At 30.4% G+C, this 19,280-nt stretch overlaps 1 protein-coding gene across 3 annotated transcripts in view; it reads right to left on the reverse strand.

Moving 5' to 3' along the window:
* The window catches only part of LOC129750611 (RNA-binding protein Musashi homolog Rbp6-like), a 1,283,036-nt gene that overhangs the window by 520,911 nt on the left and 742,845 nt on the right, over positions 1-19,280 (reverse strand). For all 3 annotated transcript variants that reach the window (XM_055745578.1, XM_055745576.1, XM_055745575.1), the window contains one exon: positions 14,910-14,951. In XM_055745578.1, the coding sequence (XP_055601553.1) occupies positions 14,910-14,951 (42 nt within the window). The remainder of the gene's footprint in view (positions 1-14,909; positions 14,952-19,280) is intronic.

Consider the following 19,280-nt stretch of genomic DNA (forward strand, 5'->3'; position numbering starts at 1 on the left):
CACTGAACACTAAATAACGCCACTTAAACTCATCACAGATTAAAAAATACGTATTTCTAGTAAATATTTCAATAAAACTGCGGGACAATAAAACAAGACGGTCGATCAAAAACCAGCGCTGCCAGAAGAGGGAAGTTATAAGTTATTTGAAAATAAAATAACGGTGATTATTTTTCTCTTTTTTGAATTCATTTTGAAATACTTCAATGTCTTATTTGAATAATTTTTTAATTATTTATTAAACGATCCTAAAACTTTTAAGCAGTTTTTTTTATTCACGTTACATTTAAAACTTTTTAAACCGTGTTTTCAAACAACTTTTTCATGGTTTCAGAATAATTTAAAACTTTGGGCCCGAGGAAAACCACCTGAAGTTCCAGTAAGGGATGTGTTAGCTGTGATGGACTTGGACTATATGTTCGAAATATATCTTTTCCTAAAAGCTATTGATCTTCGTCTATAATTCTTTTTTTTTCTCTTCTTCATATTTCCCTTTCTATCCTTCTTTGTCTTCTAAACAAGTGTTAAGCTAAGCATACCAATTGTAAAAATACAAAACGAGTTTGGCTCCTTAAAGCCTAAAGGCATGAGCCGTTTCAAATAAAGGAATTATAAAAAAAAATAATAATAATTTTAAAATACAAATGAAGATTATTTTTGGCATGATTATCACTGATTTTCTCATTGAAAAAGTGCAATTTTAAAAATTGTGTAACAATTTTGCTTCTGCTTTTGGTTTTGTCAATTTTGAAATTAAAATTGTTCTTGTAATTTTCATATTTGAAGTTAAATTCGAAATTTTTTGTAATTTTTGTAATTTTTGTAATTTGTGTAATTTTTGTAATTTTTGTAATTTTTGTAATTTTTGTAATTTTTGTCATTTTTGTAATTTTAAGTCATTTTTGTAATTTTAAATCATTTTTGTAATTTTTAAATTTATGTCATTTTTGCAATTTTTGTAATTTTTGTTATTTTTATTTCAATTTTGGAAATTTTGTTTTTCTGTAATTTTTGTAATTTTTGTCATTTTTGTCATTTTTGTATTTTTTGTAATTTTTGTAATTTTTGTAATTTTTGTCATTTTTGTAATTTTGTAATTTTTGTATTTTTTGTAATTTTTTTAATTTTTGTAATTTTTGTAATTTTTGTAATTTTTGTAACTTTTGTAATTTTTGTCATTTTTGTCATTTTTGTCATTTTTGTCATTTTTGTCATTTTTGTCATTTTTGTCATTTTTGTCATTTTTGTCATTTTTGTCATCTTTGTCATTTTTGACATTTTTGTCATTTTTGTCATTTTTGTCATTTTTGTCATTTTTGTCATTTTTGTCATTTTTGTCATTTTTGTCATTTTTGTCATTTTTGTCATTTTTGTCATTTTTGTCATTTTTGTCATTTTTGTCATTTTTGTCATTTTTGTCATTTTTGTCATTTTTGTCATTTTTGATATTTTTGTTATTTTTGTTACTTCTTTAATTTATGTAATTATTGTAATTTTTGTAATTTTTGTAATTTTTGTAATTTTTGTAATTTTTGTAATTTTTGTAATTTTTGTAATTTTTGTAATTTTTGTAATTTTTGTAATTTTTGTAATTTTTGTAATTTTTGTAATTTTTGTAATTTTTGTAATTTTTGTAATTTTTGTAATTTTTGTAATTTTTGTAATTTTTGTAATTTTTGTAATTTTTGTAATTTTTGTAATTTTTGTAATTTTTGTAATTTTTGTAATTTTTGTAATTTTTGTAATTTTTGTAATTTTTGTAATTTTTGTAATTTTTGTAATTTTTGTAATTTTTGTAATTGTTTTTATTTTTTGTAATTTTTGCAATTTTTGTAATTTTTTTAATTTTTGTAATTTTTGTAATTTTTGTAATTTTTGTAATTTTTGTAATTTTTGTAATTTTTGTAATTTTTGTAATTTTTGTAATTTTTGTAATTTTTGTAATTTTTGTAATTTTTGTAATTTTTGTAATTTTTGTAATTTTTGTAATTTTTGTAATTTTTGTAATTTTTGTAATTTTTGTAATTTTTGTAATTTTTGTAATTTTTATAATTTTTGTAATTTTTGTAATTTTTGTAATTTTTGTAATTTTTGTAATTTTTGTAATTTTTGTAATTTTTGTAATTTTTGTAATTTTTGTAATTTTTGTAATTTTTGTAATTTTTGTAATTTTTGTAATTTTTGTAATTTCTGTAATTTTTGTAATTTTTGTAATTTTTGTAATTTTTGTAATTTTTGTAATTTTTGTAATTTTTGTAATTTTTGTAATTTTTGTAATTTTTGTAATTTTTGTAATTTTTGTAATTTTTGTAATTTTTGTTATTTTTGTAATTTTTGTAATTTTTGTAATTTTTGTAATTTTTGTAATTTTTGTAATTTTTGTAATTTTTGTAATTTTTGTAATTTTTGTAATTTTTGTAATTTTTGTAATTTTTGTAATTTTTGTAATTTTTGTAATTTTTGTAATTTTTGTAATTTTTGTAATTTTTGTAATTTTTGTAATTTTTGTAATTTTTGTAATTTTTGTAATTTTTGTAATTTTTGTAATTTTTGTAATTTTTGTATTTTTTGTAATTTTTGTAATTTTTGTAATTTTTGTAATTTTTGTAATTTTTGTAATTTTTGTAATTTTTGTAATTTTTGTAATTTTTGTAATTTTTGTAATTTTTGTAATTTTTGTAATTTTTGTAATTTTTGTCATTTTTGTAATTTTTGTAATTTTTGTAATTTTTGTAATTTTTGTAATTTTTGTAATTTTTGTAATTTTTGTAATTTTTGTAATTTTTGTAATTTTTGTAATTTTTGTAATTTTTGTAATTTTTGTAATTTTTGTAATTTTTTAATTTTTGGAATTTTTGTCATTTTTCTTATTTTTGTTATTTTTGAAATTTTTGTAATTTTTTTTATTTTTGTATTTTTTTTTATTTTTGTCGTTTTTGTCATTTTTGTTATTTTTGACGATTTCTGAAGTATTAGAGATAACTCTTATCTCAAGGGAAAACTCCCAATCTCATTTCCACTTTGGAATTATGAATAAGTATTTCGGAAAGCTAATTTCTGAGGGCTTCTCCCTCCCACTTGGCTAAGAATAAACTACGATCATTGCGCTTAATTACGCTGACTAATTTGTCGAATAAATAATCAAGTGGTTCTCTCCCCATTCACGATGGGGTGCTTGTACTTGGCTTGTGTCCTTTCGAAACCATCGAAAACAATTCTTGAGAGAAAAAATATCAGTTAGGAAACAGTCATTCCAAGATCTGAGCTTTTCCTTAGCTTGTTTGTATCTCTTCGGAATTGGTTCCGGAAAACAAAGAACGACTGAGACGAAGAAATCGAAAGAAAACAAATAGAGAAAAAATCCACCAAGAAAGCCAGCATGACGGATCGTATAACTTATTAAAATCTCATTACCGACAATAATCTGAATAACGTTGTTTGTGGTTCAGTTTCACTTTAGATGGAAATGCTAGAACCAAGTCCGGGGCTGACATTTGCAAAAGGAAGATTTTCCGCCATTGTTATTTGGCGGAACGGTTTGCGGATCTGGGAAAAATGGATGGGGAATGTAAAACTTTCCCTGGTCTAGCTTTTCCTTCTTGGGGAGCCCTAGGATTGGCCCCATACAAGTAGTGGATTTCCGGTTGGCCCTTGTGGTGCGCTGATGTGTATTCCTACTTGCCCACTCACTCACATTCAGAGGGGGGCTGCTGAAGCAATTCGGAATAGTAATATAAATGCAATTAATCATATCGGGAAATAAATAAGCTTCCCAACAAGAATTCCACTCGCTCGAGAAAACTTTCTTCCTGTATCGATAAATTGCGATACGGGAAAATTGCTTCGTAACGAGCTAGGAGTTGTGAGTTCTGTGTTGTGGGCTGTGGATGTGTTGTTGTATCTCTGTATCTCGAATGAGTTATTCGCCAAAATCATAATTTCACGGTAAAACATTTTGCGTCGTTTAGGTTTCCTGGATGAGGGAGATGTTGCTTTCTTCCAATTGTTCGTCTGTTTTCCCCATAGCTGGATCCTTGTCATTGAAGGACGAAGAACAAATACGCACTCCCGCATATGAGTTGGATGCACGATTGATGGCTTCATTTATTCTCGTATTCCGTTTTTTGAACAACTCAATTCACTAAATCTTAAAAAAAACAATACGAAATGCCTGTTGACTGAAGACTGAGTAAAATATGAAATAATCAACGTTTACTGAATATGAATGGCGATTGATCTTCAAAAATGTTTCTGAGAGATCTCGAAAATAATAATAATCAAGAAATTCACTGACTTACTTACAGATAGGTTTAAAGAAAAATCGATTTTAGTCTATTCGTGTTTGTTAAAACCTGCTAAGTTTTTAAATTGTTGACGGCAGAGTTCATAAAAGTTAGAACGAAGCATCCGACTGAATAAGCCTCCTCACATTGCATAAGGTAACCTGCACCTGAAGATTCAAAATTATAATACCTCCGAAAGAGAATGAGGGAAAACCTCAAACTCTACCAGCTCAGAACCTACCATACGTTTTCCAGGAAAAAGCGAACAGCAAATTCCGTCGATTTGTGTGCTGATACCAAATTCAAAAAACCACCACTGGCCACCGCATTTCCAGGCCTGGCTTGGCTTGGCTTGGCACACATGTATCCAGTTGAGAGGAATAGTTTGGGTTTTGTGAACCGGGGCCGAAAATCACTTCTGTCATGTCACCCGACATCAGCCAGGATCCAGAAGCTCGGGCCAGGCTCAGGGATCTGGAAGCTTGTTGTTGTTGAAGTTGATGATGTTGCTGGTCCTGCGGATGTTGATGATGATGTTGCTACCAAAGCTGCCAGTTTGGTGAGTATGTGTGTGTTCAAAACCAACCTCTGCACACCGGAGCCAGACAACGACGATGGTAAATCTTGTCCCACTTCAATTCCGACCGAACTCCAGTTCTACGAACTCTCTGAGCCGGAGGATTCCAGAACATGCCCCAAAACGCTTCCAGCCGCCGGCAATCCTTCCAGCCAGATACTAGCCCGGACAGGATGTGTACATGGTTGTATTAAAATGAATGTAAAAGTGACACATCTAGCCCAGGTTCCCACAAAACCTCGCCGACTGCTCCGGTTTCAGTGTCTATCGAAAGCCTTCCCGGGTTTTTTGGGGAGAGGTGGATCACACAAAATGGAGCAACGACATTGTACTTGTCACCTGGCTCCAGTGCTTCCTAGCGGATGGAATCAACCGACGAATGTTTCCCCGCGCCGTCCTCTTGATTTTGAACTCGCGTGCCCCTCCCATTCACCATCGGGAGTCGGGAAAACCTCAATCCACTACCAGCTTCTACTGGCTTGGCTGGTCGGGCACATAATTTGTCCAATAACAGACAGTTTGTATAACGTGCTACACGACTTGCCCAAACTTGGCCGGCCGGCCGGAATCGGTCAGTCAGTAGACTCTCTAAGCGATGGAGACACTCAGTGACATGATGGAATTAAATTTGGCCCAAATGATGCTTCCAGCCAGCCGTTCGGTGGTTCGAGGTGAGTATTCATTTTTGAGCGAATGGATTCAGATCCTGAATAAACTCATTCTCTTGGCAAATACTTACCATATTCAGAAAAAAATCAAAAGCATGTGAACAATTCCAAGTGTTATCTTGCAATGGATGTTTTTTTTTTCATTTGTAAAATTATTAAAGTATAATTAATAAAATTTTATTTACAAATTGCATCAAGTGAAGACTCATCACTGATTCAATGGTCTAGTCTACTACAAATAAAAAAAAAACGAACACATATATCGGATCTCAATGAAACTTCATATGTCTTTTAAGAGATCTAGTTTAAAGGGTGATACGATCAAAATTTGGTCAAGGGAAAACGCGTGTAAATCGGTGAAATCGTTGATTTAAAAAATCAAATTAAATTTGTTTTCCAAATTTGAGTAGTAAAAAATTCAGGAAAAATTTTCAGTTAGGCTTCCGTTTTTCCAAATCCGAATTGCCGGGCCTCACGCTTAACCCCTGCCATCAGATTTTGTACAGCCACCTTGTTCACCTTCTTCGCCGCAGAAAGCCACTTTGCCTTGAACTTCTGCTCGTTCTTAGCAGTTTTTTTGGTCTTCTTTAGGTTCCGCTTGACAATAGCCCAGTATTTCTCAATTGGGCGGAGCTCTGGCGTGTTGGGAGGGTTCTTGTCCTTGGGAACCACCTGCATGTTGTTGGCGGCGTACCACTCCATGGCCTTTTTACCATAATGACAAGATGCCAAATCCGGCCAAAACAGTACGGAACAACCTAGTTGAAGACAAACCATCATGTTATATCTGCTCATTTACAAAGAAAAAAAGTAGTTCTTTCACATTCAACAACCCGTTTGCTTCTAAATGCTTTTTGGTTTCATCAAGAGAGCTGTTTATTGGCGAGCCTTAGAAAAAATAGATACTTTAGGATTTTGAAATTAAGATTCTACAAACAGAAATATATCCAAATACAAACCAAATTTCGCCTATTTGATACTCAGTTAATAGGCTTTTAATCGTAGAAAACAGTTTTCAAAAACTCAAACTATAGGCTGAGTTATTGATGGTTATGTGCAAAAATGTATTGTTGGTCAAAGTAATCCCGCTTTACGGTTATTAAAAAAAAAAATCCATACGCGGGTTAGTATTGAGTTTATAGCTCCGAAAATTTTTTTTTGCCGAAAATTGAAATACAGACCCCGCCTAACGGTTTTTTTCTCATTTGTTTCCACATATTTCAACAAAAAAGGTAGTTTTTGCATTAATCTTACTTTTAATGAAATTTTTATCATTTTTAGTCAATTTATGCTATTTATTATCGTGTGTTTGACATATTTGGCACTTTTCTTGATTTGTTTATAATGTTAGATTTTATAGTCATACTTGCTATTTTTGTTATTCTTTACAAGGTTGCGAAATCTCATGAGATTGAGATTTTTTGAGTGAGATTTTCCCACTTTGAATCTCAGTGTGATGTTAGGTAATCTCATCGTAAGCATCACAAACGGTTCTTGTCTTGAATGTCGACGCCTTCTCAGCCTGATAGTCACAAGCAGACAAACTACTTATTTGAGGGCAGTGATGCCTTGGAATAATATTTGTGCAAACTTTTGAACAATGAAACAAGTTCTCTAGTTCAGAAAAAGCTGAACATACCACAACTTTTTAAAATACTGTCAGTTACACCTGATGAATGTTAAAGGACAGTTATACATTTTTTAAACATTTTTATAGAGAACATACAGTTAAAAGTTCAGTTTAATCAGGTTAATGATAAGAATTTGTTAATTTTATTTCTGCCTTAAACAAGGTTGTGAAGTCTCATTAGATTGAGATTTTATCGAGTGTAGTTTTTCCTTTTTGAATCTCATTGTAAAACGTTAACGTTGATTGTGAATGAAAGTTTTCATTTCAAAACATCTTTCTGAAGAATGTATTATCATGACTTGTAAGAATTTGTTTATAATATTTATATCTTAGGTTAATGAAGATTTTATAGGATGAGCAAAAGGTATTAATGACCAAACTTAGCACTGAAATATGTTATTCTGATGTGATAAGTCTAGCTCGTATTCAGACGTTGATGCAAAGTTTTTGCATTGAAATGCCCAAGCTAAAAATTCTTCAAAAAAAAAAACCCCAATGACTTTATGTGCTTGCCAGAAAAAAACTCTCAAATCTCCTGGACATTACAAGAAACTAGAAACAAAATGATCAAAATCTGAATAACTAAATATTTGATTATTATAAATATTAACACATTTTGTACCGCAAAAACACCTAAGCTGGGCAACACCAAAATTCAGCATTAAAATGTTCAGGACCCAATGAGTCTAATTTTACAAATTTAGTATCTTTGAATTACCGAAAGTGATTTGTCAATTTTGCAAAAAAATGTTTCATGATGTTATTTTTAGCATTCGAGCTATGCTTTGTTTCTACTTGTAGGGGCAACCTAAAAATCGAAGTTGAATTTCTTAAATAGCTATGCAGAGTTTTAATATTAATGAAGAAAATAGTTTCTTAATCTTCCAAACAAATTATTGAGTAAAGAAACAGATTTATAGCATTTAAAATTAAAAAAAATAGATTTTAACCAACGAAAAAACCATTCCACTAAAAACGCAAGGCATCCCAACGTATGCAACCGGCTGGAATCGACAACATGTGAAAAGCATTTATCAACCAAATCAAATGTAATAAAGAAATATCAATACTATCCCTTTCAAATGGAAGCGGCGGTTTGAAGCTGGTATCAAAATGGTTAAACTTTTTATTTCAATTTAAAAAAGACATTTTAAAGATTTTTTATGCATTTTAAAGTTTTTTTTTCCAAGAGAACGAAAGTCGGTTTTATTTGCTCCGGCTTACAAATCTTTTACAAATATTATCTCGACACACGTGATGTTTGAAATTCCCTGTTGGAAATATCTGAAATAGAAAACATGATCGTTGCACCAAAAAGCAGGATATGATTCATACTAGCCTATCTAATGTCCGACAAATTCACTTATTCTATTAAGAGCGGTTCTAGAAGATTAGAATTCTTAAGTCTTAAGATAGAATTCTTAATAGAAAAAATGAATATGACAGAAATAATAATGTGCAATTGAATGTTAAGATAGATCAAATATTTTTGTACTGCCATTTGGAGTAATTGAAAAATCGCTTCTGTTGTTAAAATGCCTTACTACTAATTTCTTTATTATGATCGTATGAGCTTCTTAGACACATGCACCATAAATGAATTGTTCTTTAATAATCATAACTGGACTTTTTTAAACGATTTTTGTATACCTTTAAAAATGCCCTTTAAAAAATTCGTTTAGACTGTACATTGATCATTCACAACCTAGTATATCATTTTGAAGTGGTCTTTGTGAAATCGGGAATGTTAAGATTTGTTTCGGAAATAGGTTTTCTCTACGGTTGTTCCGGATCTTTTACAGTCTCTAAGTATTCTTGTCAAAAATTCTGCAGAAAACTGCACCACCAATGAGTATTTTGGAAAAGAGAAGGAATGTCAAGGATCAAAAACGTTTAAAAAAGATCGTTTGAAAAAAGAATTGAAAGAAGTTGAAACAAAAGACGGCTTATCTAGGAAATCACGGCTGCTTTCATTAAATTTTACATTTAGCTGATATAAAAAAGTAGGTTTTAATTCTGAATGTATGGATGCATATTTTTGGGAATACACGATCTTCATTAATATTTCCAAATTTAGATATCCTACACTCTGAAGAAGAGACCTCATGAGATTTGATGATTATGATCATAATACAGTTCAATATATGTTACTTTTTTGAATGTCAACAGCCGAGAAAATGCAAAAAAAAAAAACAATTAAAAATTCTGAGTTTTGATCTTTCCTGATTGTCAAAATCTCAGCCCTTGAGAGTTAAATCAAATATCGATTTTTCATTTAATGTGTTCTATGTTTATATATTATTGATTTCAAAAAGCCAAAAAATCGATTTGAAGTATTGCTTCTAATCCCATATTATGTTTTTGCTTTTAATCTTTGAAAACCAACACAGCGCTAACGGCTAAATATTATATTTTTTTCGTTTTAGTTGTCTTGACTATGAAATTATGTTATAAATTGTTTAGTACCAAAGCGTCGTATTTGCAAATAATATTTTAAAACTAAAGTGTTGTTCACAAAATTTGTAAGGTAGTGTTTTGTGTACATAGACACTTTTTTGAAACATAGGTCCCAAGAGCTTTAACACTTTCGTTATTATGGATATTCCATAAACTCCTATCATTGGAGCGCTTTCGTATTTTTATTAATCGAAGCGTTTGAAGTCGTTCAACTTGGCGTGCCGCTAGTGTGAAAAGCTAATCACATTATATGATACATTTAAATATTCCATAGATTCGTTACAAATAAAATTGTCGTTTAAAAATAGTTGGGGAAAAAGTGGAGAATTTAGCTGAAGATTTCTCTCATGGGATTCTGGGTTTGTGATTTTTTTCTTGATGTGATGTTCAGCGAATTTTGTTTGACATCGAAAGCTTTGAGCGTCACAACGAAATTCATTGTGCTGCTAATTGATACTCATTGCGGTGAGTATAAATTTCTAACGATTATCTTAAAACTTGCAACTTTGGTTCTCCATAATTTTTTAGTTATTTTTTGTGTCATTTTTTGTCTTTTGTTTATATTTGTTTTTCAACTTCATGAAATTTTCACCATTCTTGTCATTTTGAGTACTTTGTTTTTTAAACTTTTGTTTTTGTCGTTATATTCTGTCTACATTTTTGAACGTATAAACGTATTTATGGTGTAACTATAAGAAAAACCTCAAGGTAATTTTTTTTTCCAAGAAACCGTTCACTTGTGCCAAATCGGATATTGCCAAAATCAAATGTAGCCTGAATTTACAGTTGCCAAAAACGAACGGGGTCTGTATTGGATCCTTTAAAGTAAGCATTCCAGGTTGCCGGGTTTAAGCCGGCCTAAGTCGGATTTTAAAAGAAAAATTGGAGAATTACCCGGCCTGGTTCGGTTGCCTAAACACCGAGAAAAAAAACTCAGCTTTTGCCAGAATTTTTTCACTATTTTAGTTTAATCCATACTTAAAACTCAAATGTAGTTCACATCATTAATAATTATTGCATCAATTATTTCTTTGAAGTTGTTTTTAACAAAATAAACTGTAAACACTTGGAATTGTAAGATGATTTGAACGCTTATTAACAATTTTCTATTTTTTAATTTAAATTTAATTTTTTTCTTTAAATTGAATATAACTGGATTTTGGCAGGATTCCCGCAAAAATTGCATGATATTGTTTGGTTTTAAAATAATACAAAATATGAAGTTGAAAAAAATAAGATTCTTAGTATTTCAGAAAAAAAAATTTTTAAAGGTCTTACTATTTTAATAAACTATTTCTAAAATTTAAAAGATAATTCAGGAGAACATCATTTTAATGCCTTTGCTTTAATGATTGATTTGGAAACTTTGGCGTCCTGAACATGATTTTTCTGTTGAGTATCGTGAGTAGTTAACACCTGTCACATGGCTATCAGCTAATTGGTGTGTGAAATTTGTATTTAATGATTGAATTTTGAATTAAAAAAATCACTTAAAACACCGGTAAAGGTCACTGAGCGTCAAAGTTTGTGTTTCATTACAAAAAGTTTGTGGAATTGCAATTAGGTTCAATTTATGAATACAATAATGTCTTTTAATGAAATGTCGAAAACCTAGACTGCCGCTGGAAGCATACTTGTCACATGTTTCATTCTGATTTTTTTTTTCTTTTTTGTGTCTGGAGGACTTATTTTAAAATTTTTGTTTGCTGTTATTTGACAGAAACATCAAGTTCACTCTCAAAAACATGTGTTCATCAAATATTATAAAAATATTTACCACAATGAGCCGGTTTACACCAAAATACCTCACATATGAAAATGTAACATGTGACAATTATGCTTCCAGTGGCAGTAGAGTGGTATAAAATATTCTTGCCAGACTATTTCGGGCTATTTTTTTGAAAACCCTTAAATAAACCGTATTTGATTTCAAATTTTTTAATCTTAAACCAAGCATCATTCAAGCAAATTTGACCAAAGTTTGAGCAATATTCGAAAAAATGAATTTTCTTATTTTAGTTCCTTGCTTAGTTTTGAATAAAAAATCTCAAAAATCCGGGTAACAGCTATGCAGTTTTTTGACGAAACCCGGGCATCCAGGCTGGGCCTAGTTGAAGTTATCTTGACATTTTTATTAAATATTGAAGCAAGCCTGAGTAATAGGAAATGCTTAGTTATAAACGATTAAATTTCTCATAAGGCAAGCCAATTGTATGACATTTTTGTGAACACTTATTTTTGAAAACATGTTGTTTCCATTAAAATGGTAAATTTATTTCTCAAACTGAAAAATTTACATGAAAAAAAGTCTCCATGGGTAATCTCAAATTCATCAAGTTATTAGTATGGGAGAGTGGGGAATTATGGGCCACTTTTTTTCGTTGTTCCATAACTTCTTTATTATAAAAGATAAAATGAAAACAAAAAATGGTATGGTTTTCTACATTTTCAAGGTATCATAAGGTATTTTTATAAAAATTTTAATAAGTTATTTTTCGCTAATCCTGACTGTTTTAAAAAAAGCAATATTTTTTTAATTTTGAAAAATGGTGGGGAATCGTGGGCCACTAAATCCAAATTGAACAAATAACATGCAAAATTTATGAATTGACGCTAAACTGTGATTTCATAACTCATTTCGTTATTTTAACGCAAATTCAGATGATGAAATAAAAAAGTGAGCTGTTTATGATCGAATTGATTCCAAAACCTGGCTCGCGAACGTTTTGGCAAAATTCCTTATATAGGATGGCCAAAATATTTTTCATTTTTCGTCATTTGGCATAAGAAAACTTAACATTTAATTATAACGCATTTTAAGTTCTGAATGTGTATAAAAACATAAAAATATAGGTGGTTTAAGATGTGTGGCCCACGATTCCCCACATGCTATGATTTGCAAATTGGTTGCGTTTGTGTGACTTATTGATGTTTCATCAAAAATTCCTTTTCCACGTGAAAGATCATGTTAAAACTAAGATCATAAGCGTATGAGAATATTTTTGTTATGCACTTCAGGTTCCCCACCGATGAAATTAGCGGGTGTTTTTTTAATTATGTAAGTGAATTTTTCTAACTTTTTTTAGCTTGATAAATAAAAGAAGCATATGATGCGTATTTCAGTCAAAAACGTATAGGAATACATGCTCACGTAAAGCGACAACGATGACAGTTGGTTTGAGATTTTTATCTCAACACACATCTGAGATATTAAAAGTGGCCCACGTTTCCCCATGGCCCACGTTTCCCCATGGCCCACGATACCCCACTTTCCCCTATAATTTTTATAATTTCTTAATTATGGAAAGCATTAACATACAAAAGCAATTGTGTCAATATTAAAACATTTATGCTGTCATAATATACAAGTCATGTTTATGTTTAAAGAAACATAACAAAACGTAAAATTGAATAAACATTGCACAATTTATTAGCTAAGAATATCATGAAATTGTCATTCTCTACAAATTTTTTAAATTAGTTTTCCCTAAGAAAAAAAACCTTATATCTACCAATACCATTCCTCTAGTGAAAATTTAATAGATATTATCGAGTTCCACAAATCCTCAACGAAATATTCCCCCGAAATCAACAAAACAAAATCAAAACTACAAATCGTAGGAAAAGTGTTCGGCAGCGGTTTGTTTGTATGTGAAATGATTTACAAAAGGAAGCAACCAAACACAATTCCTCGAAAGCATATCGAAAGACACCTTCCCAGGAATTTCTCGATTTGACTCCCGGGAACCCTCATTCGTTCTCCTAGCTTGAATCCTACCAATCGGTACAGCATATTTCAGTTTATGATTTATCTAACCAGGCAAAAAACCAAATTTATCTCAATCATGCTCGTTTAGTTTTGCCATTCCTTCCGCAGAACACCCTCTTCGGTACAATTCGATTTGGAAAGCAGCCCACCCAAGTTGGGCGAATGTTTTCAGCCTTCCTCCTACAAGGGGTTGGGAAAATTTCTTCAAGTGGCTTACAACTACTCCGAATTTCTTCATATGTTGATTTGTGCTTGCCGTTGTTGTTCTGTTTCCTGGTTGTGAAGGATTGAAACGGTTGGAATTCAATTTGAAAAAATTCGAACGGTAGGGAAACATAAGACTTAGACTGAAAAAAATCGTTTAAAAGTTCGTTTGTAAAGTGGATGTTGTTCGTTAAATTTGGTAGAAATTGGCTCTTCAAATTATGAATTAACCAGCAGGAATCTGCCTTAAACTTTTCAATCTAACATCCAGTGAAGATCATCAAAAGATGATTCATTGACGACAACTTCACCACAAGAATGGTGAAGCTCACTGAACGGGAAATCTTTTCTTCTTTCGATGATAAGCAGAACTGCAAACCTAACCCACTTAGGTTTTCAGTTCTCCGTAATTATTGACTCTGGCTTTCATCGCATGTGCTAGCCGGAAACCAGGAAATACTCCTGGATCCTTCAGAATCAAAATGGGGTCATTGAACCTGAAGAGCTGAAGGGAATAATAATTTAATCTGGAAGGGATACCGAAATTTTAAACATTTTCAACTCTAACTGGACTAATTTGTTAAGTTTTTTTTTTTCATTTTTTTTCTTCCATCTAAGTTCAATGGTGATACTATTGAAGTGAACCTTTCTTACTTCTTTGTTTAAAAAAATCTTTTATTAACTTTTTTATTAGATTAAGTTCTAAAAACTCATATCATCTTACATTATATTTTTTGGATTTTTGAACATTTATCATTTTTCCTTAATAATTTTTTTCTTTCAAATCTCTTATTCTAGGAACTGGCTTCGATAAATCCAATCGTGACGTATCGTCTCACGATATTATTGGTTCCGGTTATTTGCCACAATTTATTAACCAATCACCACAACCCCCTTTCTTTGGAAAAATCGTCCAGCAAATATATGTTCCAAAAATATGGGTTCCATCCCTACTCTCTACCAGCAGAAGAAAATTTCTGTCTGAAGTGTTTCTTTTTTTGTAGAACGTATACCGGTCATTTTAGTGGACATTCCAACCAAAATGGGGAGATAAAACATCAAAGAAGATGGTGGAAAAAACCTAATACAACCTTCGTGGTCTCTTGAACACATCTCGTTGGAAGAAAGAATTACCACTCAATGTCCTGAGCATAGATTGATACGTCAAGGAGACATTATTAATGCTTAGTGTGTTATTTCTTTGAGCTATCCTAGCCAACCATTTGTATCCTCTGTGTTTGATTAATTTTTTTTTTCAAAAAGTACCTACTGTCTTTAAGTTTTAAGGAATAACCGATTTCATTAATATTCCTAGACTTACCTTTGGATGTGCTCTCCTGGGAAATGCAACTTTGGGGTCAATCTGAAAAAAAAATAGAATATTGATCAGTTATCCAATATATTTTTTCTCAAATTCCAACCAGCAACCCAAGAACACAATCGAAAGTCAAAAGTTAAGATTTCAATTCATCCCCCCTTTCCACCGTTCTCCGAAAAAACCGTTTCGTTCACAGTATTAAGTGACAAATGTCAAACAAATTCCCGTCAAGTGCAGCAATTCCAGCGTTTGATACTACTACCCTTCATCGGCCAAAAGTGTGCGTGCGGCCGTTTGTCACCACCCCAATTTCAACCACCCCTCTTCAGACGAATACTGAAGCAACCCTCTTCGGTGCGTGGTCCTTCAATGAAAAGGTAGGACCAGCAACACGAACAAATAAAAACAGCTCGTAAGTCAGATTAATTGAAATCACGTGTGTCATCTTTGTTTGCCCAAGAGGGGGAAACTGGCTTCCTCGAGTTGAGGGTGACGGTTTCCATTTCGGTTTGGAGTTTGATTTTTCTTGCAGGGATTTTTCTGAATTTTGAAGAAAGAAAAAATCCCTTCAAATGAAATTTTGTTCTTTTATTTTTTTTGGACCAGATTAAGATTGAAAATATGTAATTTCACCTAAAAATCCTAACCCAAAGGAATCACTAACTGAATATCAAACAATAAAATGCCATCTAGTAAAAACTATTGTTCTTACATTTCATTTTGAAATTTGTATTTAGTATTTGAATTTTTTTTTCTTGTATTGAGTCGGAACTTTGAAAAAAAAAATGTGACGCTTTACGAAAAATTTCAGAACAAATTCTGTAAAGTGATGTCCACTCTAGTCAATCTTATTTTTTTCTTGATTTTTTTCTTCAATTGGTTTCTCAATTTTTCTCTCAATTTAAATACCGCTTACGACTTTATAATGGCAAAATTGACACTGAAAAAAATGTTAACGAAAATCTTATCAAACTGTCCAAAATCAAATTAATTTGGACAATGGCCATCAATTGTAAGTAAAGATTCTAAATCTAGGCTTAAAGTTTAACATTAAAACGTAAAATAAAATTATAGTGTCCTCTTAAATGAAGCGAATGCTAGAGTAGCTTAAATCGTATGGACAAGTGGTATAGCTGTTTTTTTTTATTAAAACTCTCCGAAATCGTCGATAATGTTGAAGAACAAACAATTGCGATGATAAATCAAATATCTAAAGTTACTTTTCGATAAACTATAAATCCAAAAAAAAACATAGAAAATAAGTAAAACAAAGTCTCTCTTGTTTTTTTAATAATTTAAAAAACCCAACATCATTGAGGTGCTTGAGTGTCAAAACTATTTTGTGATTTACTTATGTTTCATAAATTTAGAAGCAATTCATTCAGCACATTTGATATATTTATTTTAACAAATATAAATATAGTAAGAAAAACTTTCGTTTTGATAACTGCGCCCTCCAAAAGGTGAGAAAATAGAATAAATGCTATGTAATCAAGCAAAATCGTGTTAAGAAAATATAAATGATTTTAAAAGTTGCAAGATAAAAGCAATTCATTTAATTTTTTAACTAACATTTAAAGACAAAAGCCCTTTTACTTGTTAAAAAAAATACAATCAAAATAAATTAACATGTTGACATGTTTATAGCTAGTTCAACAGTTAACAGATTTGTTTAGATATACTAAAGTATAAAAAATAAAAATTAAATTTACAGATAATGTTTCTTTAATTCGTGATCGAATGTTTTTTCGTAATTTATCTATTTTGAAAGCTTTTCAATTCTTTTCTCAATTATTTAACTAACGAGGTTTTTTTTATTATTTAATTTATTTTTAAATTTAAAATTGGTAAATTTGAAAAGATTAAAGCAAAAACTTCGAGGTCTAAACCAGGGATGATCAACCCGTGGTGGCCCGTGAAACTTATCTCAAATTAAATTAACTTCATGATTTTTTTCTACGATTGATTATTAAATAACATGAAATAGCAGTCCTCACTAAACAAAAAAAAATATATTAATAACTTGATCATATATTCACATCACTTATAAGCAGTTGCATTTGTTTCATTCATTTAGATTGAAAACTTTTTGTAATATTTAATCTTTTTATTGAGTTCTTTCTAAGGCATGGATGCAATATTATGTATTGAAAATTTTATAAAGGAGTAAGAAGAGTTCAGTCATTGTGTTTTATTTCGTTTAAAGTAAAAATTGAATGACGAAGGGTAATATTTTTGTTCTTGATTAATGACGTAAATAAGAAAAACTTGATTGTAAAGATTGTGTTAACGATTATACATTTTTAATCGACATAACTCAGAAAAATTTTGATTTCTCGTATAAAACAATATCTGTATTTCTGTAATAAAACCCAAAAAGTTTGTAACGATGACACAGGGGAAAAGCATTTTTGGTGCAAATGATTCAATAACTGATTTAATTAGATTTTAGCGTCCTGAATTCTCAACAATTAAGAAATTTTGTCTGTTACTTGCCTGTAACAATTTTGAAACTTCATTGATTTTAGATAAAACCAATCTTTCATAACTGATAAACCAATAAACCAACATAAAATACAAAAACTGATTTTCAATAATTTACTACCCTTCATTCAATCAACAAATCATATATTGCCGAGCTACTCTTGTATCAGACATGCAACGCTTTCAAAAAATCGAGTTCTACAGTTTCTTGAAATTCAAAAAAATAAGGTTACAATTTATTCTCAAATCACTTAAAAAAGTCATTGAATATTGCATAACAATATTATTGAAAAAACTGTGTTAAAGACTAAGAAATGAGTCATTAAACTAACGGTTTTCGTTTAAAAATCAATGATTCAATCAAATATTTTTTTAAAATTTTGTCAACATTTCTGCTATTTTGTGCATGTTTGGTAAAAAAATAACAAAATGAAAACTTCCATTTCTCTTCTCTCAGAATTCAAAATTTCTCGCGGTCTTTAGGAAAGTTGATCATTGTGTCATGAGTTAATATGCATTTGTTATTAAAAAATTTGATCAAAAAAGTACTTAAATTGAATTAAATTTTTTTATCTATTTTTTGAAGTTATCTAGAAATCTAGAGTTCACAAAAAAAAATGAATATTTGGATCCAGCGCATTCAGAACCAGTTCTAAAATTCCTTGCAACTCGGAAAAATGTGAATTTTATTGCCTTGTGTTATGGGCAGAAATTTCATGGACAATTCATGCCAAACATTGAATGAACTTGAATGCATTGAATAAACTTAGTCATTTTTCTTCAAAATTAGCAATCCACATTACCACTGTCATAATATTTTTCATGATTCAGCCTTAGCCCGATCTCAGGGTTTTTTTTTATTTTAACTAAAATTTATTTATGAATTCTGTTAACAGTACCTATAATCAAAAATGTAAACTGCCAAATTGACATTGACATCCTTCAACCATTTTATTAAGACTTTTACTTGATAAAAAAAAATACAATCAAACTGGATTCCTGAGTCTTTAAACATGTTGACATGTTCATAGCTAGTTCAACAGTTAACAGATTTTTTAGATATTGTATTTATGAATTCTGTTAACAATACCTAGAATCAAAAATGTAAACTGCAAAATTGACATTGACATCCTTCAACCATTTTAATAAGATCAAACCATGTCAAACTTGCCAGATTTTATGTTTTCCCCGAGCTTGCGCGGATATTTGAAACAAAACTAGAGGAAAGTTTGGTCTGGCCCGGTCACCTGCATTTCGTTAAAAAATGGCCAGATTTTGCCCAAATTTATTCACTTTGCTCGCAAAACAAAAGGAAAAACCTACAAAAAATTATTTTACTTTAAGAATTTTTGTGTCCTTAACTGAAATATTTTTAGCAAGTTTTAACATAATATTCATGAACGGTTATTTGAATATCTATATATTAAATTGCAATCTGCTGATGTGTTTTAATTTAAAAAAGAAAGTTTCATGTGAAGAAATTCACTTCATCATACACGTTTTTGATAAAATATTCCTAGATTTTAATCAAATTTTCTCATTAAATGCCCGTTTTTTGCGTTGAAAATTTTGTAATCCAATACCCGGATATTGCCAGGTTAAAAAATAAAATAACTTAGATTTGCCCGACTCGAATACGTGGTCAAAAAGTTTTGGCAACCTTAAATTATGTGTGCCTTTATTAAAATGTTGAACTATATCCGTATACATTGGTATAAAACAATTAAAAAATTTTCAACATCGATAATACAAAAATATGCACGAAAGCATGATGGTTTGAATTGGAAAAAGGCCTAGGTTTTTGACCATATTGACAAACCGCTGTTCGTCAAATATAAAACTTAACATTATCCTCATTATCCTTCAGAGGATTAAAAATTTTTTAGCAAT

The sequence above is a fragment of the Uranotaenia lowii genome, chromosome 3 (genome assembly GCF_029784155.1).
Source record: "Uranotaenia lowii strain MFRU-FL chromosome 3, ASM2978415v1, whole genome shotgun sequence".
Taxonomy (NCBI): Eukaryota; Metazoa; Arthropoda; class Insecta; order Diptera; family Culicidae; genus Uranotaenia; species Uranotaenia lowii.